This window comes from Neoarthrinium moseri (genome assembly GCF_022829205.1).
Source record: "Neoarthrinium moseri strain CBS 164.80 chromosome Unknown scaffold85_Wmoseri_CBS_16480, whole genome shotgun sequence".
NCBI classification, from domain to species: Eukaryota; Fungi; Ascomycota; class Sordariomycetes; order Amphisphaeriales; family Apiosporaceae; genus Neoarthrinium; species Neoarthrinium moseri.
This window is the reverse complement of record NW_026055199.1, coordinates 21,652-44,493: the sequence shown is the minus strand read 5'-3', so window position 1 is coordinate 44,493 and position 22,842 is coordinate 21,652. Positions and strand designations below refer to the sequence as shown.

Below are 22,842 nucleotides of genomic sequence, written 5' to 3'. Positions count from 1 at the left end.
ACATATTTCGTATTACCTGCAAGATGTTTTGACCAATTCAAGCCAAGCCCGTAATCAGATACGGATTGGAGAGGTTTAGTATTTCACCTTCTGATAGAATGATGTAGCATAATCTAACTATGCCGTTTCACTGCTTCTCAGTGAATCACTGTAGACCCTGTGCAAGCGGTTCAATCCGACTTGTCTAAAGACTCTAGGCTGCGCAATGATCTCCTTCGCTAGGGAAGAAGTGTGAGTTGAGGAGCACGTTCGCCCGCTGTAATGGTTCCTCGAATAAATGCCTTCGTGATTCGACCAAGTCCCACCCACAAGCCAATCTCTCGTCGGTTGTGACCCGCAGACTATTGTGTGCATGAAATGTTAGAGCAAGAGGTGCCATGACCAGTGAGAGAATGAAAGGGGCGTGGCGATAGATTGGAGAAGAGACACCTACTCTTCGTCTGTGAGACTGCTGGGTAAAAGTAGAAGTATACCACAGCCAAAGCGCTGAATAACCTGCGCCCATTTCTTGCCAAGCTTTCTCCACATCTGAATCTTTGAGACTCGCTTTTTTACGTCGTCAACATGGTGTAAGTGGTTTGAATGATAAAGACTCGATTTTTCCGGTTGCGCGAAGATCAAGTCAGCAAACCGTCGCTGAACTGCAGACCTGCTGCCGCCCTTGGGCAGCATCGACGCGAGCCATTGGGGCTGGCCTTCACACCATACAAAAAACAGTTCTGGGTTGTCCTGGGCAAGCGTATATGTATGATAGAAGTGCGCGAGTGCGATTCTCTTCCTGATTCTGAAGTATTGCTCCCCGAAGCCGCTATTCTCAATGGCGACACCCAAATTCAGTATCAGCCCTCTGAAGTGTGAGGCGTCGGCGATCTGTGACAAACTGGAAAATTGATGGGCATTGGGGAGTTGCACTGTGTTTACACCAGGCTCTGGTGGATTCAGATTCAGCTGCGAGGCAAATCTCGTGACTTTCAATCCGGATTCCTCATTGCTAATATGCAGCAGTTTCTCTGCGAGCTTAGGGTTGCCTCTCAGCCTATCATGTGAAGAAAGGCTTCCTTGAAGGGCGCCACTCTCCGTTCGAGCGCCCTGAAAGGATTATGAGTATGCTTATGGTTGTGCGTTGATGGATACCTTGCGGGTCTGAACTCACATTTTGCGCGCTTGGAAATAATTCTCCAGCTTTGGGGCATGAAGATGATGTAGCCCGTCGTCTCTTGTGGCGCCGTCGACCACCTGGCGGTGTCAAGTCGGATGCCGTTGGAGAGGGGTATAGATGAGACGCAGATCCTGGGATGACAGGAATTGCGTCCTCTGTATGGGCACTCTCTAAAATGGTGTTTTCTAAAGTCGTGAGTTTCTCAATCACCTTGCGGTTGTGGTCTCTAATCTCGTCCAGGCACATTGGCTTGCGGCTCGAAAACTTTGCGACCACCTGATCTACGCACTTGTGGAGCTCCCTGTACGTATGCTTGATGTCGTCGAGGTAATTATCGCAGATCAGATTGTTTGACACTTCGAAATGGGGGCTGTGAGACCAAGCGTCGAAATCATGCAGCACATCTTCGTCGTAATAGGTTAAAGATTGATCATCAAGGAAGTCAGGGTATTCTAGGGTTGTCATTATTTTGGCTATTGATGAGTAAAGAGGTGAGATAGACGACGTTATACTAGAATGATCGAATAATCATTTTTCTGAAAGTCAAAATCCTGACTTCAGATGCCTTCCAGTGGCGGCTCTTCTACTCCACGTCAGCCTCAATCGTGTACTTTCCTTACCGTTTCTTACTTTGCTGCTGACTACATAACCCAATCAGAAGACGGAAGAGATGATATGGTACAAAGCTCGTGTGGTCCCTGCCGCACTAAAGCTCGTGTGGTCCCTGCAACACTAAAGCTCGTGTGGTCCCTGCAACACTAAAGCACTTAATCTTACGTGCATCAGTGAGAATGATGCTGTTGATGCGTAACCGTACCCAATAGCCCGGCCCGTAATCGTACCCTTGCCGCGAACTCACATTCCAAGGCAGGTGAGAACGTGTTGCTGATCTTGGAAGTGGACCAGCGAATCCTCCAAGCACAGGGATGCGGGATTGACTGGCATCCACCTCCTCCGGTCCCGAAATATAGGTACACGGCGAGACAAGTGCGCGAGGAGTATGTACGAGGGAGTCATGGGCAAGCAGTCATACTGTGGCAGGCTTCAAGTCTTTCCGATACTCACTATAGGTTCATGTGCAGAGAAGCGACTATGCGTTTGGGTCCAATGATCCCAACGGTTAGAAGATTTGAACAACTGACGGCGAGTGTTATCGGCGAAGCTCCAAGCCGGTCGGTTGTAGGTGCCAAATTAGGTTTATTTACTCTATAAAAGAAGAAAGGAGAAGGAGTCCCCCTTTTCCGTGCACGTAACGCTCTTCTCGTGAGCGGGTAATCCTCGGAGATTGCGGTGCCGGTATTATAGGCACTTAACCTACGGGCTCGGCCCGTAACCGTGAGGACCAACAGAAACATATAAAGAACGCCGCAGAGACTGCGACGAAGTTCTCATTCAATATATATTGGCTCGTACACGATACAGAGACGATGGCACGAAGTCAAAAAGAAATTCCCAAAAGCAACAATAAAACAGACATCATGCAAGCTCAAGACGCGGAAGCCAGCTAAGCGAGGACCGAACGAGCCGGGCCGGGGCTTCCCAGGTTGGTCATTCGTTTGGCCATTGGCTTTTTGGGCCAATCGACAGCATCCGCGCTGAACCCTGAGCATGGTTCAATCGTCGGGTACCTAAGCACCTCGAACTAAATTTGTTTGTTCGTGGAAAGTACCCGACTGTGGTTACTTCCCCCGCAACCCATGCACGTTGTTGTTTCTCGATACGGTCTGCTCTTGAAAAAGAAGAGGCTGGCCACGCTTCAAATTCCGCGGCCGCGTCCGCTCAGGCAATTGCAAATGCATTTCTGGGATAAGTACCCGATGCTTGAGGATGGCATTCGGAGTGTATTACCAATCTTCCCAGCGAGGGCCCGGGTTGCTGGGTTGCTCGGTGGCATCGGGGGAGTCTGTCGTTTTCATCAATTCAGACATTGGAATTTCTCTCCAGATGGCATTCACTCTACTGCTAATTCTTGATATCAACACTAATTGGCTGTGTGGAACTGAAGGTCTGCCGTTGTTATGTTTTGCACCCAGGACTCTGGCTCTTCCCATTAAGTTCCCCATCGATATAAAACGAAGCGATGAGCTCCCAACCTGCACCCTCCACTCCGCCGAGATCGAGCGACGACATGGCGAACATGGAAAAGCAGAAGCCGGGCCTCGAGCAGGACGCGCAACAAGTACAGGTCACAGTCCATCACCCCGCGGGTTTTCGACTCAACGCCATCATCCTCGGCTTGGTGCTTTCCTTCTTCTTAGTATGTTAATTCAGACGTCAATCGCTGGTCCGTGAATCGAGTGACCCTTACGTCTGCGTTTCTAGAGCGCTCTGGACATGAGCATCACCACCGGGTTCCGCTCCACCGCCTCCGTCCGCTGGTACGGTTCCGCTTTCGCCCTCACCCTTCCTGCCTTCCAATCCCACTGGGGTAAAGCTTACCTGTATTTCCCTCTGAAGTAGTCCTTCCTCGCCGCTGTCAGCCTCTTCGAGATTGGTTCCCTCGTCTGTGCTCTTGTCCCCAGCTCAGTGGCCCTAATCGTCGGGCGGGCCGTGCAGGGTGCTGGTGCCGCCGGCATCACCGCGGGATGTTATACCATCGTCAACTTCATCGTTTCACCTTCCAAGGTACCCGGCGTCAGTGGCTTGCTGGGCAGCGTCTTCACACTCGCCAGCGTGGCGGGTCCGCTACTCGGCGGCGCCTTCACTAGCAAGTTGACATGGCGTTGGTGCTTCTGGATTAATCTGCCCGTCGGCGGTGTGGCTATTGCGTGCCTCGCCGTTTTCTTCAAGACCCCTGACCATTCGAGGACCATGCACGGGAAGTTGACCTGGGCGCAGATCGCCTTGCAGTTCGATCCCATTGGAACTGTGCTTCTAGTATCTTCTCTGACCCTCTTCATCCTAGCCATGCAGTGGGAGGCGTCTCAAAGTCATGGGGATCCTCTGAGGTCATTGGAAGCCTTGTCTGTTGGTTTGTCATGTCCGTTGTATACGCCATCAATGAGTGGTACATGGGAGACAAAGCCCTGATCGTCTACCGCATTTTAAAGAACAGAGCTATCGCACTATGTCGTGGTTTTATCTTCTTGTAAGTATCAATCGCTTTCGTGCCACCAATACCACCTCCCCTTTGGGTTCTGGATTAAGCTTTTTACAGCATGATGTGTGGCAATCAGGCGCTATACTACAACCTTCCCATCTATTTCCAGTCCATTGGTGGCGATAGCCCGTTGGCGAGCGGTTCAAAGTTCATTCCTACAATTTTGTGCACATGTAAGCTCCAAAAACGTCCCAAGTAGCTCATACAGATTGTTGACACCCGTGACTCTAGCTTTGTGCACACTTTGTGCTTCCACCATGGTCGGCAAGTCGGCTACTTCCAGCCATTTCTAGTTGTTAGAAGTATTCTTCAGACCATTGGCGTAGGCCTGTACTACACATTTGGCCTGGACACTGGGCTAGGTCCCGTGATCGGGTATCAGATAATATTCGGGATAGGTACTGGCCTAGGAATCCAAACCTGTATCATTGTTGGCCAAATGCTGAGTTCTATGGAGGATAGGTCCATGACCATGGCGACGATCATATGTGAGTCCGCCTTCCACCCACGATCACAAGCACTTTCTTCATACTGACAACCACTTTTGTAGTCTTTCAATTCGGAGTAGGTGCTTACGGCACGCCTCTACCACAAATTCCGTCCTCGACAATATCCTCCTACAAAGCGTGAAGCGTAACGTCCCGGATGTTAACCCATACGATGTTCTCCATGTGGGAGCCAGGGCGATGTGCTTCTTGGTGTACGGCAGGCCAATCTTGATGGTGTCCGTGCTAGCATGATACTAGTATGTGTGTATCTTGGTATAAGCATCTGCTGGTCCTTGGCTCCGAAATGGCCGTTGCGATTAATAAAGTTATAAAAAATAAATTATAAAATATTATAAAAATATAAAAATAAAAGTAAAAACTTGTTATAATAATTATTCTCTCCAAGATGCCGACCTACAACCCGAGATTAATGCAATAACCTGATTGAATGGTGAAGTCAAAATCAAGAATATTGGGCAGGGCTGTACAAAAATGTATTCACGATGGAATCCCCTGTCCTGCTCTCTGCACATGTGGGGACAGGGGATGTATTGCGTATCCGGTCTGCTGGGTTGCTATCGACACAGCAAAGTTGGAGTCACAGCTGCGTAATGTAATTGCAGCCAATCGCGCGTTCAACTCCAATATCATCAAATCGGCAGATGTTGAGAAAAGTTTCCATTGTACGTCACCTCAGATGCCATATCACCGGCCATAGGTCATTAATCAATTGCTGAAATCTTGAATCAATTGAGACAGAAGGGTTCAAGCTTAGGCCCACATTGAAGAAAATTACCACAAAATCGAGCCATTGTGCTGCCCATCTGGCATGTGTGATCTTCCATTGGGTATTGACAGCTTCAGCTCGATTTAGGCACGGAATGTGTACTGAGTATATATAACGTCGACTGATAACATTGTAACGGCGCTCCTTGATTTGTAGCCTTACAGGTCGATCTCCGCCTGATGGTTCATGTGACGAGATTAAGACCCCAGAATACAGGATGCATTTATAGACAACGATATATAGCCGAATTAGATATCCAATTCAACCAGTCCCATACTAGTTGCTAGGGTCTGTTATGCCAGAGGGCCAACCGATTGGCAATCCATGTATCCACGGTCAGTTCGGCCATCTCGGTCACAGCAGTTCTCCTTCACCAAGGGTTAGTGGCCGGTGACCTATCCGAACACACACATGCACACAAGCCAAAACTTACAGTATCCGAAGGCACATAAGCGCAGCAGAGAAAGATGTAAAAGTTGGGCATCTGCCACGGCATGGAGGCTGGACAGCCTGGATCAACACGGGGCTGAATCACAGCAGCCTTGGCGCTGGTGGCAGCTAGTAAAGTGACGAGCCAGAACTTCATGGTGATTCTGATGGTTACCACAGTGGGAAAAGCTATGAGGGTTGAAGGTGTCTTAATGTTTGGTGGGAGGTGTGGGAGGTGGAAAGAAAGCAGTTGATACACGTTCATTCGGCTCATGCATGTGTGGCATTTATTTTACACTCAGGGATTGACTACCAGTTCCCCCGATGCTACATCGTAGAGGCCCACGTGTGATTTAAGTGACTTCGAATGAACCCAAGGTAGGTTTAAGGTTTCAGGGGTTGGGCCAAGATCCATTTACCCCCCAATCCAGTCCCGTTTCGGCCGAGCTTTTTAAAGCGCCAGTAGACCAAAATTGGCAGGACGCCTGGCTAATAATTTCCGGTCCAAGGTTGCATCTTAATTGTAGTTACAAGGGAGAAAGGTAGCATTATGCACCGCAAAGATTATCTATGCCAGAAACAGAAATAGTGGTATCGTTAAAGAGGACGCCAGATGGCGACGTTGGTTCGAGGGTCAGGTTGCCGATGGGGGTTGGACCTACTCGCTGGCGGCGCGAGTGGAATATGCCGCTATGGATGGAGTATCATGATGATATAGATACTAGTCTGGGTCATCAAAAAATGCGACTACATTATCGATCATTGCATTGCCGGCCCATGCTCTCGCTTCGTCCCGTACGCGATGAGACTAGTCGTGAAAATAGCTCACACGTATAGGACTGTGTCAAGTCCCCGTCGTGCTCCCTTAAGCTACTGACAAGGAAGTCGGAACACCAAGGCCAGTTGTATAGCGCCAATGCTATGCCCTCCATGGTTAGCATATCGCCAGCTTCGGGGCATATTTCTACGGTCGACCGGCTGGACCTTTCGATAAAGTCAGCAGACAAAATGGTGCCGTATTTGTAGATCGTGCATCATAGATCAACTCATCACCATCGTTTAGCAGGACACTGTAGCTTGGTATGGTACAACCTCGATGTTCTGGAAAGATGTGTTAGGAATTGGAACATTATGGCACTTGTTATTAATTAAATGAGGGATTGATTGATGCCTGGAATGGCTCAATTCTTTATCTTCGGTAGCTGATGGAATAACTTCAGACCGAACGAGGCGAAAATGTACCAACTAGGCAACCTATAGGGCGTTACAAGAACCGATATCACACAGTTAGACTTAAAAGCCCCGGTATCCATTCCGTGATTAACGCCTATACAACCCGGCAGAACGCAAGACCTAGATTTGCATGTTCATTGCTCAGATTAGGCAAAACTCGTCTAGCGTACCAATAACTCATACGACGGTAATGCGCGGACTTATCGCAACCAAGCGATTGTCTTACAATCGGAACGATCCTTTCTATCCCAGGGGGTATTCCGAACGCCACCGAGACCCCCATCAAATATCATGCTACTTCTAAACCCCCGACTTCTATTCCCTTTCGACCTCTATGTCATCCAGGCAAATGCCGACACCAGAATCAAACCTCGCGTGTGTGGGGCTTTTGATTCCCTGCGTCTGATTCTCCAAAATCCGCTCGTATTTTGACTCGTCAAACTTCCAGAAAACTCGATAATCGTGACAAGGCTCGCCCTTGCCTCGCAGGGCAAGCTTTTCAACGTCGGGGTATTGTTCTAGTTGCGTGAAGTATCGTCTTTCCCAGGAACGCCCTTCCCTTGCCTCCTCTTTCCGCATCGCTCTCTGTGCCACCTCGATCTTGCTCTTTTCATGCCCTATGGCGAATATGTCGTTGTTATGGATGGCGCTGATGACATGTTGCCAGGCCCTTCCGGTCTCTAGAGGATGCTGCTTCTCAATTGGCGCTACTTGCAGCGGCGTTCTCTTCAAGGACCCAAGGTCAACAGTGTCAACAACTTTGCCGCGGGAGTCTGTGACAGTATATTTCCCGTCCCATTGTCCAGCGGCTACATAGAGCGGGGACTTCTCGGCACCATCCCGGAATAGCGCTGCTTTGAACGAATGACTGGAGCCTCTAAGCCACCCCCTTGAGCAGTATTCGATCTTGGTGGTGAAGCCTGCCGAACTGTGGATATACGAGGTTCCGCCAAGCTCCGGTGCAATTTGAAAAGTAACAATGCCCTCAACATGAACCTTTGGCATTGTAAATACGTGATCCTCGCTGTATTTACTCAACGTGAGTTTTCCGAAGCCGCGTCGTTCAATGTTGATGGTATGTGAGAAATAAGATCTGGGGCCGATGTGTCCTTCAAGCTGTGGCCAACAATTAGTGGACGCTCCCTGCCGGTTTGCAGCTGACAGCTCTGGGGATACTCACAGTAACCCCGTGCTCTCGATTTCGTATGTGATATGCAGTCTGGGGCGGATGGTGCGAGACTTGCTCCGAAATCAACTCTGTGGTGCCCGCATCATCCACCCATTTCCCTAAGAAGATCTCGCCCAGGAATGGATTGAGCGGCTTCAGTTTCTTTCGCGTCCCGTCCTCGTTTTTGGTGGCCATTTGCCGCCGCAGCCCACTGAGAAACCATTTCATAACAAGCAGTGCCCTTTTCTCCGCATTCCCTTCCTTCGACGGAGCTATTAGTAACTGCGGGTGGTCGTTGAAGTACTGCGAGAACTGTGTGATGCTCTCAGGAGAAAGCAGAAATGGCGGGGCTGAAAGAGATGCGAGATCGCCTTTAAAAGTAGCAACAGACTGCGATGGCAATTGGTGAGCACTCATTCCTTTCTCTCAAACTTGCATGTGCCCGGTATCGTTGGTCCACGTACTTTCATGAACTGGAACCAGCCAGACTTGTGCTGCTGCTCATCCCTGTTATCGGGATCATCGCATCTGATAGGTGTGGGAGGCAAGGACATGATAGGCCTGGTTTGATTATGGATTACTGACTACTTCGTGCTTCTGGTAGTGATCACAAACAATAGCAAGTTCAAGACGGCAGAAATGTATTAGAAAATGTGCAAGAGGTGAGAGAGGAAACTAAGTAACAGTGTGCTTCGCGACATTCATGAGTTGCCTCCCCGTCCCACAGTTCAAACTCGCCAAGCCTCAAGAGCCGCGACGACATCAGGGCCACGGGGTTCAACCTGGCCGCTGATTTGGGATGACGCGCAGGGGACGGTGAGATCAGGCGCTATCGGGCCCTGGAAGCTAAGCTTATCTAGGCGCTCATAGGTGGTGGTCTAGAGCCTGGCAGTGCCAGGACCCACTGGCCCAGAGATCTTGCATGCCCTAGCTTCGAATCTCGAAACCCGCTGTGCTTCATCTGCCGCACTCGCACTCGGCATGTGACGCTGCCCCTCGTTTCTGCGGGGGGCAGTTCAGCTGTTTCGACCATCATTGTCTGAGGGCCTGCGCGGCGAGGTCGTGGCTGAGAGGGCGTGCATGGTGCGATCTTACGAAGTTTGGATGGTTTTTGACGGACGACACAGCTCTGATGCTGCGATGTTGACGAGTGCCTCGAATGCGCAAGTTGAATGCCGTTGCGAATTGAGTTCAGTGGACCTGAGCCAGTCATGTGGTGGGTTTGGTGCAGATTTCTGGCGTCGGCACGTTGCCTATCCGTGTCGTCCATTGCACGGCCACGAATGCGGGCGGGCTGGGCTGCCCAAATCCGCTTTAGGATAACGAGATGCACGCCACAATCCGGTCTTTATTTCCCATCATTTCCCTGAACCAGTTAAGTACTTTACGCGCAAGCTCAACGAAGCAATGGCGCTGGTTTAGTTAGCTGTCCTCACATGAGGAAAGTTTTGGGGGCTCAGCATCAACAACTTGTTCCATTTCGTCTCTCTATCACGCCCGATCGTTGCACCAGACTGGCCTCCACTCACGTCAACAGCCTAACCTGGATACTATGTTCACAAATGGTGGTTGAATGTGCAATCACGCAGTGCACTTGCGCTATGCCTTCGCGTGACTGAGCTGGTACAGCAACCCAGTAGTGCTCGCAACATTTGCCAGCGCGCCTTTGGAATAGGCCACCAGCACCCTCTCCTTCACCATGATCTCCGACTTTCCGTACTCTTTGCCATCAATTGCCTGCTTAATGAGTGCTGGGTGAACTGCACAAAAATTCTTCAGGTTCCTGCGCGTCTGAGCTCCGCCGCTCTTGTCATTCCAACTTATGGTAATGGGTCTTATCCCGATCGTGTCGATGTCATCAAGGAATGGCCGAGTCCTCCCTCCAATCATTCAGGCGTTGTTTCGTCAAAGGTTCCCACAAGGATTCGAGAAGATGGAAACAATGTGATTGAATGGGGCTTCCAGATTCGAATGAATGCCGAAGATGTTGATCCCGATGACATTGTTGTGTGGTTCAAACTCGGGTTAGATGCCGACCAGATTCCCGAGGAAGTCCAGAGTATCTGAGCCAAGCTCACTGCTTACGACAATGACAGCCTGGCCACAAAGTATCTTGAAGCGATAGGTAAACACGTCATATACCACTTAAAGCGGAGATACGGTCATGGAGTGATGGCAGATAGTCGTCTCGATTTCATCCTAACTATTCCCCCTATCTGGAGCGACTTAGCGAAGCAGCGCACACTTCAAGCCTTCGAACGCGCCCAAAGTTTCAAGTCAACGGGTCCAGTGACTACAATCTCACTCTTGTCTGAGCCAGAAGCCGCAGCCATTAATGCTCTTTAGGAGACATCTCAGCATGGATTGAAGGTGGGACAAATCTTCGTGGTGGTTGACGCAGGAGACGGCACAGTTGATCTCATCAGTTATACGATCAAGTCTTTGGCGCCTCTTCTTGAGGTCAGCGTGACATCTCCTGGGTCGGGGGTATGTGTGGTGCTGCATACTTTGATCACCGATTTACTGAGTTCCTCTGTTCCAAGCTAGGAGAGGAAGATGGGTTTGATAATGACATCGTCCACCGTGCACAGGAGCGGCTTAATTCTCTCATCAAGCGCCAGTTCGCCATGTCCTCCCTCCCCCACGGATCATGGACCTTCCCTTGTGCACTGGCTACCAACAAAGAACTTGGCATCCGCGCCGGATGTATGACGGTCAAAGCCACCGATATATATATTATCTACGAGTCTGTAATCACACAGATCGTCAAGCTCGTCAATGACCAGATTGGAGCTACCGATGTGCCGGTCTACGCCATCATTCTAGTTGGAGGTTTCGGATCTTCAATGCATCTTCAGCAGAGACTTAAATTGGCATTCAGCGACAGGTCGGGAATGAAAGTCCTGCAGTCAATTCATGCGTGGGAGGCTGTGGTGAGGGGCGCTGTGTTTAAGGGTCTCGCACAGGTCAACCCACAGAGATCCACAATCATCAAGACCAGGGACCAAGCAGCCCGCAAAGACTATGGCACGGAGCTCTCACTTACCTATGACCACAGCATTCACCAATCTATCTTGAACAAGCGGTATTGGGACGGTTACGATGGTCATTTCCGGGTTGACGCCGTGGAATGGTTCATCAAACGGGTAGGTTGAACATATAGAGGTTATTGCATTTCATGCTGACCTGCATAGGGAAACTATGTTTCGAAGACCACACCATACCGCAAGAGCTTCAGTCAAACATCCATAGTCGACTATGGGTGACCTCAGAGGATTCATCTTGTAGTGTACTCGGACGAAGTATCAGCCACTGCACCTATCGCACGTAACAATGTCAAGATATTATAACATGTGAACGCCGACCTGAGTCCCATTCCAGAGAGTCGATTCAACATTTAAGAAGGCCAGGATGGATACATGTACTATGGTCTTGATTGTGATATTGAGGCCCTGTGTGAGTTCTTCGGATATTGCTTCCAATCGAGGGATAAATATGCTGATAACTGTGAACTAGATGGCTCAGCAAGCATTTCTTACACCTTGGTCCACAAAGGTGTGAGATATAAGACTGTTAATGCTGCGTACGTCTGAGGATATACGATCTGGCGCTAGCACACTCGGTCAAAGAATGTTGGGTACTGGAGTTTTTGATTACTTACTTCCGGAAATTGACGCAGTTGTGTACTGTCATGGACTTGGTGACGGCTTCGTTGCCGATCCTGTCAACTTTCGCAGCCCAGCTTGGATATTGATCTCCCTCGTGGATTCGTAAGTTCTCTACCATATCCCGCACTTCGAACCCCTTCACTGATTGACCCCAGCTACACAAATAACGCAGAACGTGTCGTCGAACACTAGATATCAGTCAGCCCATTGGAGTCGCATTCCGACCAGAACTGCAGTTTCGTGCGAAGCCCAACGGATACTGGCCGGGTTCAGTCCTTTCCTTGAGAGACGACACGCCTGTAGGACGCCTGTTGTTACATGTTCGTCGCCCAGAGGCCGAGGATAGCCAACATCCACACGTAGATGTTTGCTCTGTGGCACACGATTTCAACGGCATAAAGCCATTGACAGACACATTTACCTCGTTCTTGATACAGGCTGCGGATTTCCCATTCGCCAGGTTTCTAGAGCCAAAACCCTACTCCTTGAGAAAGAGACAAATGGGTCGTGCGACTCCCTTGAATATCTCCAAGCTGAAATTATCCGAGGCTCATCGCTAAGGTCTATTCTCAATCATCGGACAGCCAAGGACAGCCACGCCTCTGAAAGCCACCTTGCCTGGAGTCTAGGTTTCCTATGCCCTACGTTCGATTTTCTCAGCACTTCAAACAGCCACTTGCAACAGATTGTACTTGGTCAAATTCCAGATCTGACTCGTAATCAATACGTTAAGTCACTGTCCCAAGCACAACTTGGAACATCAACAATTGTGGCGTTGGATGGATGCATCCCTTGGCGGTCACGGCGTGTCTCCTGTTTGAGAACCCATGGATCGGCAAGATCTTGATCTGCTGCAGCACACACCGTGAGGTAGCCAACGTTGCAGTAGCGGTGGATCGCACCACCAAGTTCAGCATCAACCAATACAACCACTCCCAACACGAAGCAGTACGGAAGCCCTACTTTACTATTGTGCGAGCTCGCAAGCACGAGGTTGAGGTTGATCAAGTCATCAAGATGATCGAGAATCACGGAAAAGATAGAAGCTGCTGGGTGAATCCAGGAGATATCACCCAAGAGTGGCTTGAAGACCACGAGCTTTCTGCGGCCGTATGGGTTCTGAAAGTCATAGGTTATCGAGGCGACCAAGGCCAAAGACTGCGCTGGTCACTCACAAGCCACGACAGTCCAATTCTCTTTGATATCCGACAGAGATTCTTGGTGGATAAACCCTCCTCGTACCTGAGAGATGCGATCTTCGAGAACATCGCATGGAGATCTTTGAGTGAGCAACACGAAAAATCCGTCATAGTTTGGGAAAAACAATACACCCAGGGCCAGGCCGCTCTGGCTGATAGACCTGCAAAACCCGTACGCATCATTGGAAAACTCATTGAAGAAATCATCTTCGAGGCCGCATTGGCACTTTGTGCAACTCCTGGTGGAGCGACGTCTGACGGATTGATAGATTTCACACTGGGCGTGGCCAAAGCTACACTCATCGGCGATGCCAGGAGGCTTACGGTGTCTGAGCTCATTACGGTCTGGCATGATGCAAGGCCGTTGGTTCAGGCCGTTAGCTTTTTGGTAAAGCCCTATGTCAACATACTGACAGAGAAAGAAAAGAATGGCAAGAACTACGTCAACATGTTCGCCCAATGTCTCTACCAGTCCAGCCTTGAGAAGTTTGTCAAGCTTGGCTTTCCTTCTTTTCCGGCTGAGCGGTTCGATTAATACCCCCGAACGCTTAGAGACACTCAAACGCTTAGGGAGGCACCAACTGTAGGTACGAATGCTACATTCGTGTCCCACTCAGAGCCTTCATAAAGAATACACAGCGCCGTAACGCCAGACGCGTTGCTCAAGGAGGGTTTGGGTTATGATAGGGAAAGGGGTGGTACTGGAAGGCTGAAGATTTGCAAGAATGGCAACAATGACGGGTGTATAACATGAAGTCAAATCGGTTGCTATTGAGTGCAGTGTACCCTTGAGAAAAGCTTGTAAAACTTGATCCCCCAGAATAGGTTGTCGGACATAATTACATGTCACTACACATCGTGAATCAAATCGAGTTTCTTGGTTCGCCAAATAGATCTGTATAGCGTTGAAGTGGCACTACGGTTTATTGTGACTGGGTCATGCCTAGAGCATTTCTGCGTCTCAATGACTTACTAGACCCATCGCTTCAACAGTAATGGCCCAGTTCTCACCTGCGGTAAGATGGTGCAGTGCTTTGAAGTTGACTTTTGAAATTATGCTTTGACTAACGGGGCCATGATATGCCCGAAAATGACTCCGCTCCTTTCTATGCCTGTCTATCTGAGAAATCTGGTGAAAATGCCGATGCAGCGCAAGCTTGGTGGTCCAACTGGATATCTATGTAAATGTGGGGTGAAATAAGAAACATTAGGGTGTGAGAGAAAGGTCTCGTGAGAGTATCTGTAGAATATAGATCATCTACGGTTGAAGTTCAAGAAGCGGCTCTGTGGTATTATTAGTATCATGCCCAGAAATGTACGCAGATGGGTAAAATGTGACTTACTCCGAGGAAGAGGATGACCAAGTTGGACCCCACGAAAGCGAGGAAGATGCCAAGGTCCCTCCAGCGGTTGACGAAGTCGAAGCCCAGAGGCTCGTAGAATTGGTCGCCGACCTTGTAGGCGCAGTACTCGCAGTTGGTGGCAGAGCTGTTCCTGATATAGCCGGGGCCACCATACTTGTCGAAGAAGTCCGACATGTAATCGCCACAGTTCTGGCCGTCTGGGGCAGGGAAAGTGTTGTACTCGCCAGATGCACACTTCACGGGGAGCTCATGCAGCGCGGTCGTGACCATACCACCAATGAGACGAGTGAAGGGATCAAGCTGGTAAAGCCATGCTCGCCAGAATCCTGGCATCTGCGGAGCCGGAATCGTTACTCCGCAGAAGAGGGCGAAAGTAATGATAACGAAGGGATCGAACTGGCTGGAGATGAAAGCGGAAGGCGTAAGTGCTGCAAGAAGTTGACCAAGGGTGACGGAGAACAGCTCGGTAATCAGAATCATGAAGAATTGGTAACCGGCACGTGAGCTTTCAAACTGGAAGCCCGGTAGGTAGTAGATAGGTAGGAAGAAAACAACGGCGCAGAGGATCGAGTACGGCATCTCGGCCAAGACCATGGAACTGGCAAAAGTGAAGCTGCTGTACATCTTGGACGACTGCTCGCGGAAGAAGATGGCTCGCTGGATGTGGTACATAACCTCGACCTGCGAGATGACGAGTGCAGGCAGGACAGTGACCTGGAAGGTAACGAAAACCTTGTACTGCAAAGACGATCGGGAGTCGTCGAGCTGGAGGAATGTGAGACCGGCCAGAAGCGCAATGACGAAGTGGTTGAAGAGTCGTGTGAACAGATAGTTGGGAGAGCGCCAGAAAGCGAGATTAGTTCGGTTGATGACGATCTTGAGTTGATGGCTGAGTGGGGAGGCGAACTCTCGTTGCATTGCAGGGTCGATTTCCTGGCCCTTACGGGACTCCTTGAGTTGTGAAATGGTATCCTTGACATTGGCAAGCTCGGGGCTGTCGTTCCAGATGTCGGCCCAGTCCTTGTCACCAATTCGAGGTGCGCTTCCGGCTCCTATGGCTTCCAACATGAACTCAGCAACGTTGTCTCGGTCGCCAGCGATAGCACCATGGCGCTTCAGGTAATCCCTAAGAACGACGGCATCCTTGCCAATGTCACCGAAGTAGACGGTTTGGCCACCTCGCTGGAGAAGCAATAATCTGTCAAAGTTCTCGAAAAGCGCGGCATTCGGTTGGTGGATGGTGCAGAGAATTGCCTGTCCAGCATTCGCAAGCTTCTTCAAGAAACGCACAATGTTGAAGGCACTTTGAGAGTCAAGACCAGATGTGGGTTCGTCCAGGAACAGCAATAACTGGGGCTTAGCAGCCAATTCGACACCAATGGTGACACGCTTGCGCTGTTCGACCGTAAGACCCGCCTCAGGGAAGCCGATGATAGCGTCCGCCATGTATTCCATCTCCAGCAATGCGATGATCTCCTCAACGTAGGCGTACTTCTCTTCTTGCGGCGTCTCGATTGGCTGTCGCAGGTCAGCGGAGAAGCGTAGGGCTTCTCGAACAGTCTGGGAGGGGTCGTGCATGTCGAGCTGTTCAGCGTAGGAAGTTGATCGCTGGAACTCTTTGCCCGGTTTGATACCATCGACGAGGATGTCTCCATGGATGACTCCAATATTCTTTCGGGCCGCCAGCACGTCAAGAAGTGTGGTCTTTCCAGCACCAGAGGCTCCCATCAGGGCGGTGAGCTGGCCAGGCTTGACGTATCCAAAGACGTTGTTGAGCAATCGGCGAGTGCCACCAGGAACCGGCACGTCATAGTTGAGGTTCTCCCAGGTCAGAACACTCTTTGACTCAATAGAAAGTGCGGTGCCCTCTTCTTGTGTTCTTGACTTTTGGCGCTCCAGACGCTTGTTGGCCAATGCCTCGTTGAGTCGCTTTCGCTCCTCGTTTGGCTTCTGGAAAACCTTGAATGTGTTGCCACCAGCGCCGAACTTGACAAATTCTCCTAGGACGACGTTCATGATTAGGAAGAACACAATAAGAGCCATGATAATACCGAAGTTCCTCCACAGGTCAGATGGATGGTAAGAGAAGCCCTGGGTGATGTATGCGGCACCACTGACCCGCGAAGTACCTGGGGTGGACCCTGCCAGAGTGCAGACCTGGTTCGTGATACTGCCATATTCTGGACCGGAGGGAATGAGTGAGTCTGCTGTGCATTCAAGGTCATTGTCCTTGAATTCATTGGCCATTAGACTGGCGAAAGCAAGACCGAGCGCGTTCACCCAGAAGATCCACCTGAGCCAAACCTGCTGGGATTGATAGGCAATCAGATAACCGGAGGTCAAGATGAAGAGTGTAATAATGATGACCGCAAACTTGATGGCATAGTCGAAGTCGGGACTGACACAGCCGACGATACGGAAAAAGAGTGTCATCGCGATATTGCCAACCATGATCATCAAATAGAAGGTGAAGAAGGCGCCAGCCGTCCTGGTCAGGTTCGTCATGAAGTATACAATAATACTAAACACGAGAACTCGAGCAGCCGAAAACGCCGTGTCGACGAATATTTGGGCGATCCAGAGCGCAGACGGACGGTGAAATGCATAAGCCTTGTGCTTGTTTACAATTGATCGACCCGTCATCGTACTGGCCAATTCCGAGAAGGCTTCGAAGGCGTTGAAGAGAAGCGACACGAACAGTAGACCACCCTTGCTGAAAGCACTGGCTGATGTTTGACCGAGATTGAGATAGAGAGTACCGAGTACAATTGCAATGACGATGCTGCGAATCCAACCCAAAATCAGAGCGAGGCGATCTTGCATCTTCAGGGCAAACTGTCGTTTCATCAATGCCCAAACTTGGAGTTGGAAGCCTGCATTATAGACGGATCGCTTAGCGCCACTGCGCTTGCTTTCACGGATCGCAGTTCGGAAGTCATCGTGCTTGGCAGAGTCGTGCTCGAGTTGCGTCTTGTACTCAGTCATCTCGGTGTTCAGCCTCTCGGTGAAGGCCGACTTCTTGAAGGCCTCGGCAAGTGTTTCGGGGCTGTGAGGCGCATTGGCTGGCGAGTATCCGTCCTGGTATTCACGTTCGTACTCGTCAGTGCAACCGGTAACGTAGTCTGGGGTGGTCTGTCTGGGCTTGGGCGCGAAACCGAGGCTCTCGAAGTAGCCTCGTGCCTCTCCCACGGGACCGAAGTAGACCTGCTTTCCAGAATCGATCACCAAAACCTTGTCGAACTGCCTGTAGATATTCTCGGAGGCTTGGTAGAGAGACACGAAGGTGGCAGTCCGGTAGAGATTTGTCTGCACACGGAGAGACTTGACGAAATCAAGCGCAGTACTGGCGTCTAGACCACGGGTGCTGTTGTCCCACGACAGGATACTGGCGTTAGTGATCATCATCTCCGCGATAGACACACGTTTCCTTTCACCGCCAGACACACCCCGAATCAGAGCATTACCAACGACTGTGTTTCGAGTGTGCTCGATGTTGAACATTTTCAGAAGCATAGTGATGACATCCTGCTTGAATTTGGTCTTGGTGGCGCCAGCGGGGAGCTTCTTCGGCGTTTTGACATCGAGAGCAAATCCTAGAGTCTGCTCTACAGTAAGTGTCGCATGGTGGATATCGTCCTCTTGGTTATAGACCGCCTCGCCACGGTACGTGTCGAATTCCTTTGCAGTGAAAGGGCCGTACAAAACATCTCCCGAAACACCAGTATAGCCGTAACGCTGGTTGGCGATTGACTTGAGAAATGTAGTGCATCCTGAGCCGGGTTGTCCAAGTACCAGAACCATCTCGCCGGGCTTGATGACTCCACGGAAGTTGTCCAGGATCGTGACCTCGTTTGGCTTGGGACCCATGCCAAGGAGGCGCTTCAGGGGGTCCCAGTAGTTGACGAAGTTGACAAAGGCATCGGGAAAAGTCTGTACAAAGTTTTCCATGCCGCCCATGCCCTTCACTGTCAGTCCCTCCCAGTACACGCCGATGTGTTTTGGCTTTATGCCGGCAGCCTGTTCGGCCTCCAGACCACCGCGAAGGGCCGACTCCAAGTCGAACACATCCTCTGTTGAGATGGAACCGGGCGACTCAGAAGCTGTGCCCGTAGCCTTCTCGACGTCACCGCCGCGGCTCGCGCGACTGTTGATACGGCTGGCTCTGGACATGCCGGAGAGCTCACGCTGTAATTCCGCAAAATCTGCCTCCGCTCGCTCCACAGATATGCCGTTCGAGACATTGGAAGTACCATTGGGGTTGCTCTGCCGGGCACGCTCGCGGCCCTCTTCCACATCCGTCGAGCTGGCAATTGACGACTCAGAGCGCACCTCCGCGGGTGCAGCCTCTGGCGCCATGTTTGCGTTCCCGGTCGTCCCCTCCAAATGATCCTTCTCTGCGTTGTTGTTGGCCATGTCGCCTGCGGGCTTGTGTGGCGGGCCTCCAAGTCAAACAGGGTCGGCTTTCTGTCCAATAATCGGTTGCGCTCGGTAGTTCAAACTATATTTCCAAACTGCCCCGTGGGGTGAGTGGTCGGCCGGGTTGGCGAATAACGGGACGGGACCTCGTCCCAAGCGGTTCACGCGTAGAGCCAACCGCGCGACGAGGGCGAAATCAAATGAGTGTGAGACGACGACGACGACTCGGACCCTGAAGCACAAAAGTCGGGGAAGAACGAACAAGTGGGAAAACAATCACGACGGAGCGGCAGATGGGAACTTTAGCTTAATCAGATAATGCATCCGCCAACGGACCTGCTCCGCAGCCGCTAACTTAACTCCGTTTCCCGAGCAGGGGCGGCGTGACTATCGGGTGCGTCTACAACTGGGAGCCGTTCAGCATTACCAATCAAGAATTATTTTTTTTCTTCTTTTCTTGTCGACAGTCGGAGTCTTGGCCGTCAAATAGGCAGGGGATCGCCCAACGACCCCACCACTATCTAACCGCGCTATTCAGCGTCTTGGGTCCCCTACTAGTGCGCCAAGGCCAGGCGGCCGTCTCCCGTCTGCCCTGCTCTTGCCTAGTCAAGTCGCACTCTGTACCATAGTAAGCCGTGGATTCTACTAAGTTAGCGACTGTTGCGGTAAGATTTGGGCGGACGTAATTCAATCGGCGTGACGTGTTCCTGGGGAGCGGGGGTTTGGGGCACAACCCGATGAACAAGTCGGCAAAGGCGCGCCAAGGCACTTGCGGTGATTCCTCTTTCGTGTTAGGTAACAAGGAGTGCGTATGTGTCTATGTGTGTCTGTGTGTGTCGAACAAAAAGTCTGGATCAGACCGATGTTTGTCCCCAGCCAAGCGGAAGCGAGAGCGAGGCCATCGAAGTGCCCCAGAAAATGCTTCCGCATGCGCAGGGGACACATTCCATCCCGCACCACGGCACGTCGCAGGCATTCCAATTGGTTTACCGGAAGTACCAAACCTTCATGTGGGCCAGCGAATACCCTTCAAAGTTCGAACATACTTCCTAGCGTACTGGAGCAGAGGATGCAATATCCATCCCTGCATCTATCACTGACTGACAAACTGGTTGGCTAACTGACTAAGGGAGTGACTGATGTGAGATTTTCGTGACTCGGCGTTGAAGGATTGGTTTCCTCCCTCGGTTTAATAATGAAAGGACTCGCATCCCACCAAAGCCAACGTCCGGGCCTCCGCGGAGCGCCGGTGCCATTGCGCAGCTCGGCGAGGGATTGCCTTGGCGAGGGATTGCCATGGCGATAGTCTCATCAACAGCTTAGGCTTGTGTGCAGCTTATGCACGTTGCCTTTTTCTCATCATGACACAGGATGAATCATTGACTATACGCTAGGAGCTCCGAGTCGACGGCAAGCTTACCAATTCTCGGAGTAACAGCGGAACCATGAACCGCCTTACCGGAAGCCGGCGTCCCCAACGGTGGGGCTTCTGCTTATTGGCAGCAATCTCAAGCATGGCAAATTGTTACGATGCCCATTCCAAAAGAAGTCTGGGCCCCCTGAGCCATGGAGATAGGAGATACTGGCGTGGCCATATCGGCAGCCAAACCTCGCAGTTCTCAACCCTTTTTCGCTCCTTGCCGACTTGCAACGATTAGCACGTGGGGACTGCCGTTGGGCGGGGCCATCAAAGCGGATATGACGACTTTTACAAATTGAGGCTCTCAGCCTCAGGATTGTTTGTGTCTGACGCCCTGACTACCGACTAAGCGGTCTTTCGGGGTCTACCAAGTCTCCGGGCCCACACTGCAGCTGCACGATGAAGGGTCTGTTTCCCACGTACCTGAATACTACTCTGCCAACACTTCTTTCCGGTGTCTGCCCCTGCTGACACTTGGTGGCGATTGCTCCAATGCCTGTACATGTCACCTCCCCAATTCACCTATCGTATACCTATTCGGTGCAGCATAATTCTGCTAGTATACTCCTGTCAAGGTCGGAGCTATAGACCACCTTACTACCGCAATGCTAGTGAGAAATACGGTGTGCTGTCGCCACTGCCCGAGCTTTGGAAAGAAAAGACTCGGTATGCGCCTGCGAGCACATTGGGCTACGTAGACTTGGCACGCACTATACTGCACACTGCTCACCACGTAATCATATGGATGACGTTCATTCTGACGGTAGTTGCATCAGATACGGAGTACGGTATCACAAGTTCACGCGCCGCAATCCCTCTGAGCTGACCACCAACTCGGCTGAAACAAGACGGGAGGGTCTTACGTACAGAGCTGGGCAAATGGCAATGTGATTATCAAGCAACTATCAGCTTTTACATACACAGGATGTGTGCTCGGCTCAACCCACCTCCCTTGCTGACTGTGTGATAGACTGCAGTTGCGACACAGAATGGGAGAGACTTTCAGGGCACCCATCTCGAACCTACCCGAGTCAGTTCCAAAAGCAAGCCAGGCCGGCATCGTGTCAGGTCATCTAGCCACTCCACCGAAACCCCAGATTGCGCACGCCACATGCCATGACCATAACTCAAGTCAAAGGCTAATTTTGACCCGGACATAAACCGAGCCGAACTTATCCCCGCCTGCTGAATCTCGGGTTGCCTTTAGTGTAGGATTTGAACGGTCTAAGATAAGGCTCTTTTCAACCTGAATGGCTGGAGTGGTATCTCAACATCGGCCCAAGAATTAACTATGGGCAATAGGTATTCCATCGCAGAAACACGCCACGACCTTGTACAGTCCTTATATAAAAGGTTATGCATATTTCTTATCAAGTTGAATGGCTAAATCTCGCCTTATTGTTTGGTGCTTTCTCATCCCGAATGTAGTTCAACCTGTGTCCCTGCTGCCGCAACGTCTCATTATGATAAAGCACTCCTTCTTCCAACTTAAAAGCACATTCCAGATCCCCCGTCCTGCATGTCTTTCCAGAGTCCCCACCCCATGATTGAGATGAATTCGCTCATCATGTTTATTGGGACAGGATATTATCACCATTCCGCGCTTCTTTGTGGGCATTATTGGCAACGTACCGGGAGCGGTGGGCAAAGATAGGGGTTGAATTCATCACTTTTCCAACCGCCTAAGGACTTAGATTGACGTATCATCAATTCCCATGCAACAGAGCCCTCTGTCCCTTCTGATATCGCCACGTCTAGTGCTCATCCGGAGCATGCTTGGTCATTTTGAGAACATGGACAAATCTGCCCTGTGTTTACCAGATTATGTCTTTAGGGTAGGACGCCGGACAATGGCATCCCCAGTAATCTAATCCTATGCGAGCAAGGAGCAGCATATCGATACGACGTATTGGCAATTGAAATTGCATAGGAAACAGTGAAAGAGTAATAACTGCTAGCGTAAATAGGACAGAGGGACTCTGCCTGCTTTAGTTTTGACAGCACTCAGCTGTCGCTATCTTTCTTCCAATCATCTGTACACAGCAGTGCAAAGAAGAATGAAAGTCTCCCAGGGTATTATCAAACCCTTTCGTCAGACGAAAAAAAAAAATGAGAAGCAAGCCTGGACTCATCTGGGCCCAATCGGCCATTTTCTCGGGGCCAAGCTCCTGAGAGTCGGGTACTACCAATGCAACTTTGAGGGTGAAATTAATGGACTTTCGGCTGCAATATTTGGCCCTCACTTGGCTGCCTGCAGTTGAGTCTACACCGCCGAATAACATAAGATCACCTCTACTTGGAGTTGCATACCTCCTACGCTTCGAACGATACTGCTTTGTATATTTGCTGCCGAATGCATCCCTACGTTCGCAGCCTCCCTCTTCCTGCATTGGGTCTATAAGTCAACCCAC

At 50.6% G+C, this 22,842-nt stretch overlaps 6 protein-coding genes across 6 annotated transcripts; 3 read left to right on the top strand and 3 right to left on the bottom strand.

Annotated features, from left to right (window-relative positions):
• Nucleotides 1-429: 429 nt before the first annotated feature.
• JN550_012388 (uncharacterized protein) lies at nt 430-1,624 on the bottom strand (the record flags this gene model as incomplete). The annotated part of the gene is made up of 2 exons (XM_049310859.1): nt 430-1,089; nt 1,154-1,624. 2 exons carry the CDS (start codon nt 1,622-1,624, stop codon nt 430-432), a joined length of 1,131 nt encoding a protein of 376 aa, XP_049165620.1.
• Nucleotides 1,625-3,239: 1,615 nt separating this feature from the next.
• On the top strand, nt 3,240-4,889 carry JN550_012387 (uncharacterized protein; the record flags this gene model as incomplete). Its single annotated transcript, XM_049310858.1, has 6 exons — nt 3,240-3,416; nt 3,482-3,615; nt 3,682-4,008; nt 4,065-4,247; nt 4,491-4,747; nt 4,810-4,889. 6 exons carry the CDS (start codon nt 3,240-3,242, stop codon nt 4,887-4,889), a joined length of 1,158 nt encoding a protein of 385 aa, XP_049165619.1.
• Nucleotides 4,890-7,511: 2,622 nt separating this feature from the next.
• JN550_012386 (uncharacterized protein) lies at nt 7,512-8,918 on the bottom strand (the record flags this gene model as incomplete). Its single annotated transcript, XM_049310857.1, has 3 exons — nt 7,512-8,312; nt 8,377-8,754; nt 8,829-8,918. The coding sequence occupies 3 exons, from the start codon at nt 8,916-8,918 to the stop codon at nt 7,512-7,514; spliced, it is 1,269 nt and encodes a 422-aa protein (XP_049165618.1).
• Nucleotides 8,919-9,771: 853 nt separating this feature from the next.
• On the top strand, nt 9,772-11,630 carry JN550_012385 (uncharacterized protein; the record flags this gene model as incomplete). Its single annotated transcript, XM_049310856.1, has 5 exons — nt 9,772-9,785; nt 9,954-10,416; nt 10,711-10,851; nt 10,908-11,510; nt 11,559-11,630. 5 exons carry the CDS (start codon nt 9,772-9,774, stop codon nt 11,628-11,630), a joined length of 1,293 nt encoding a protein of 430 aa, XP_049165617.1.
• A 1,185-nt stretch (nt 11,631-12,815) lies between these two features.
• Nucleotides 12,816-13,766, top strand: JN550_012384 (uncharacterized protein; the record flags this gene model as incomplete). The annotated part of the gene is made up of 1 exon (XM_049310855.1): nt 12,816-13,766. The coding sequence occupies one exon, from the start codon at nt 12,816-12,818 to the stop codon at nt 13,764-13,766; it is 951 nt and encodes a 316-aa protein (XP_049165616.1).
• A 719-nt stretch (nt 13,767-14,485) lies between these two features.
• On the bottom strand, nt 14,486-19,008 carry JN550_012383 (uncharacterized protein; the record flags this gene model as incomplete). The annotated part of the gene is made up of 2 exons (XM_049310853.1): nt 14,486-14,515; nt 14,575-19,008. 2 exons carry the CDS (start codon nt 19,006-19,008, stop codon nt 14,486-14,488), a joined length of 4,464 nt encoding a protein of 1,487 aa, XP_049165615.1.
• Between the last annotated feature and the right edge of the window lie 3,834 nt (nt 19,009-22,842).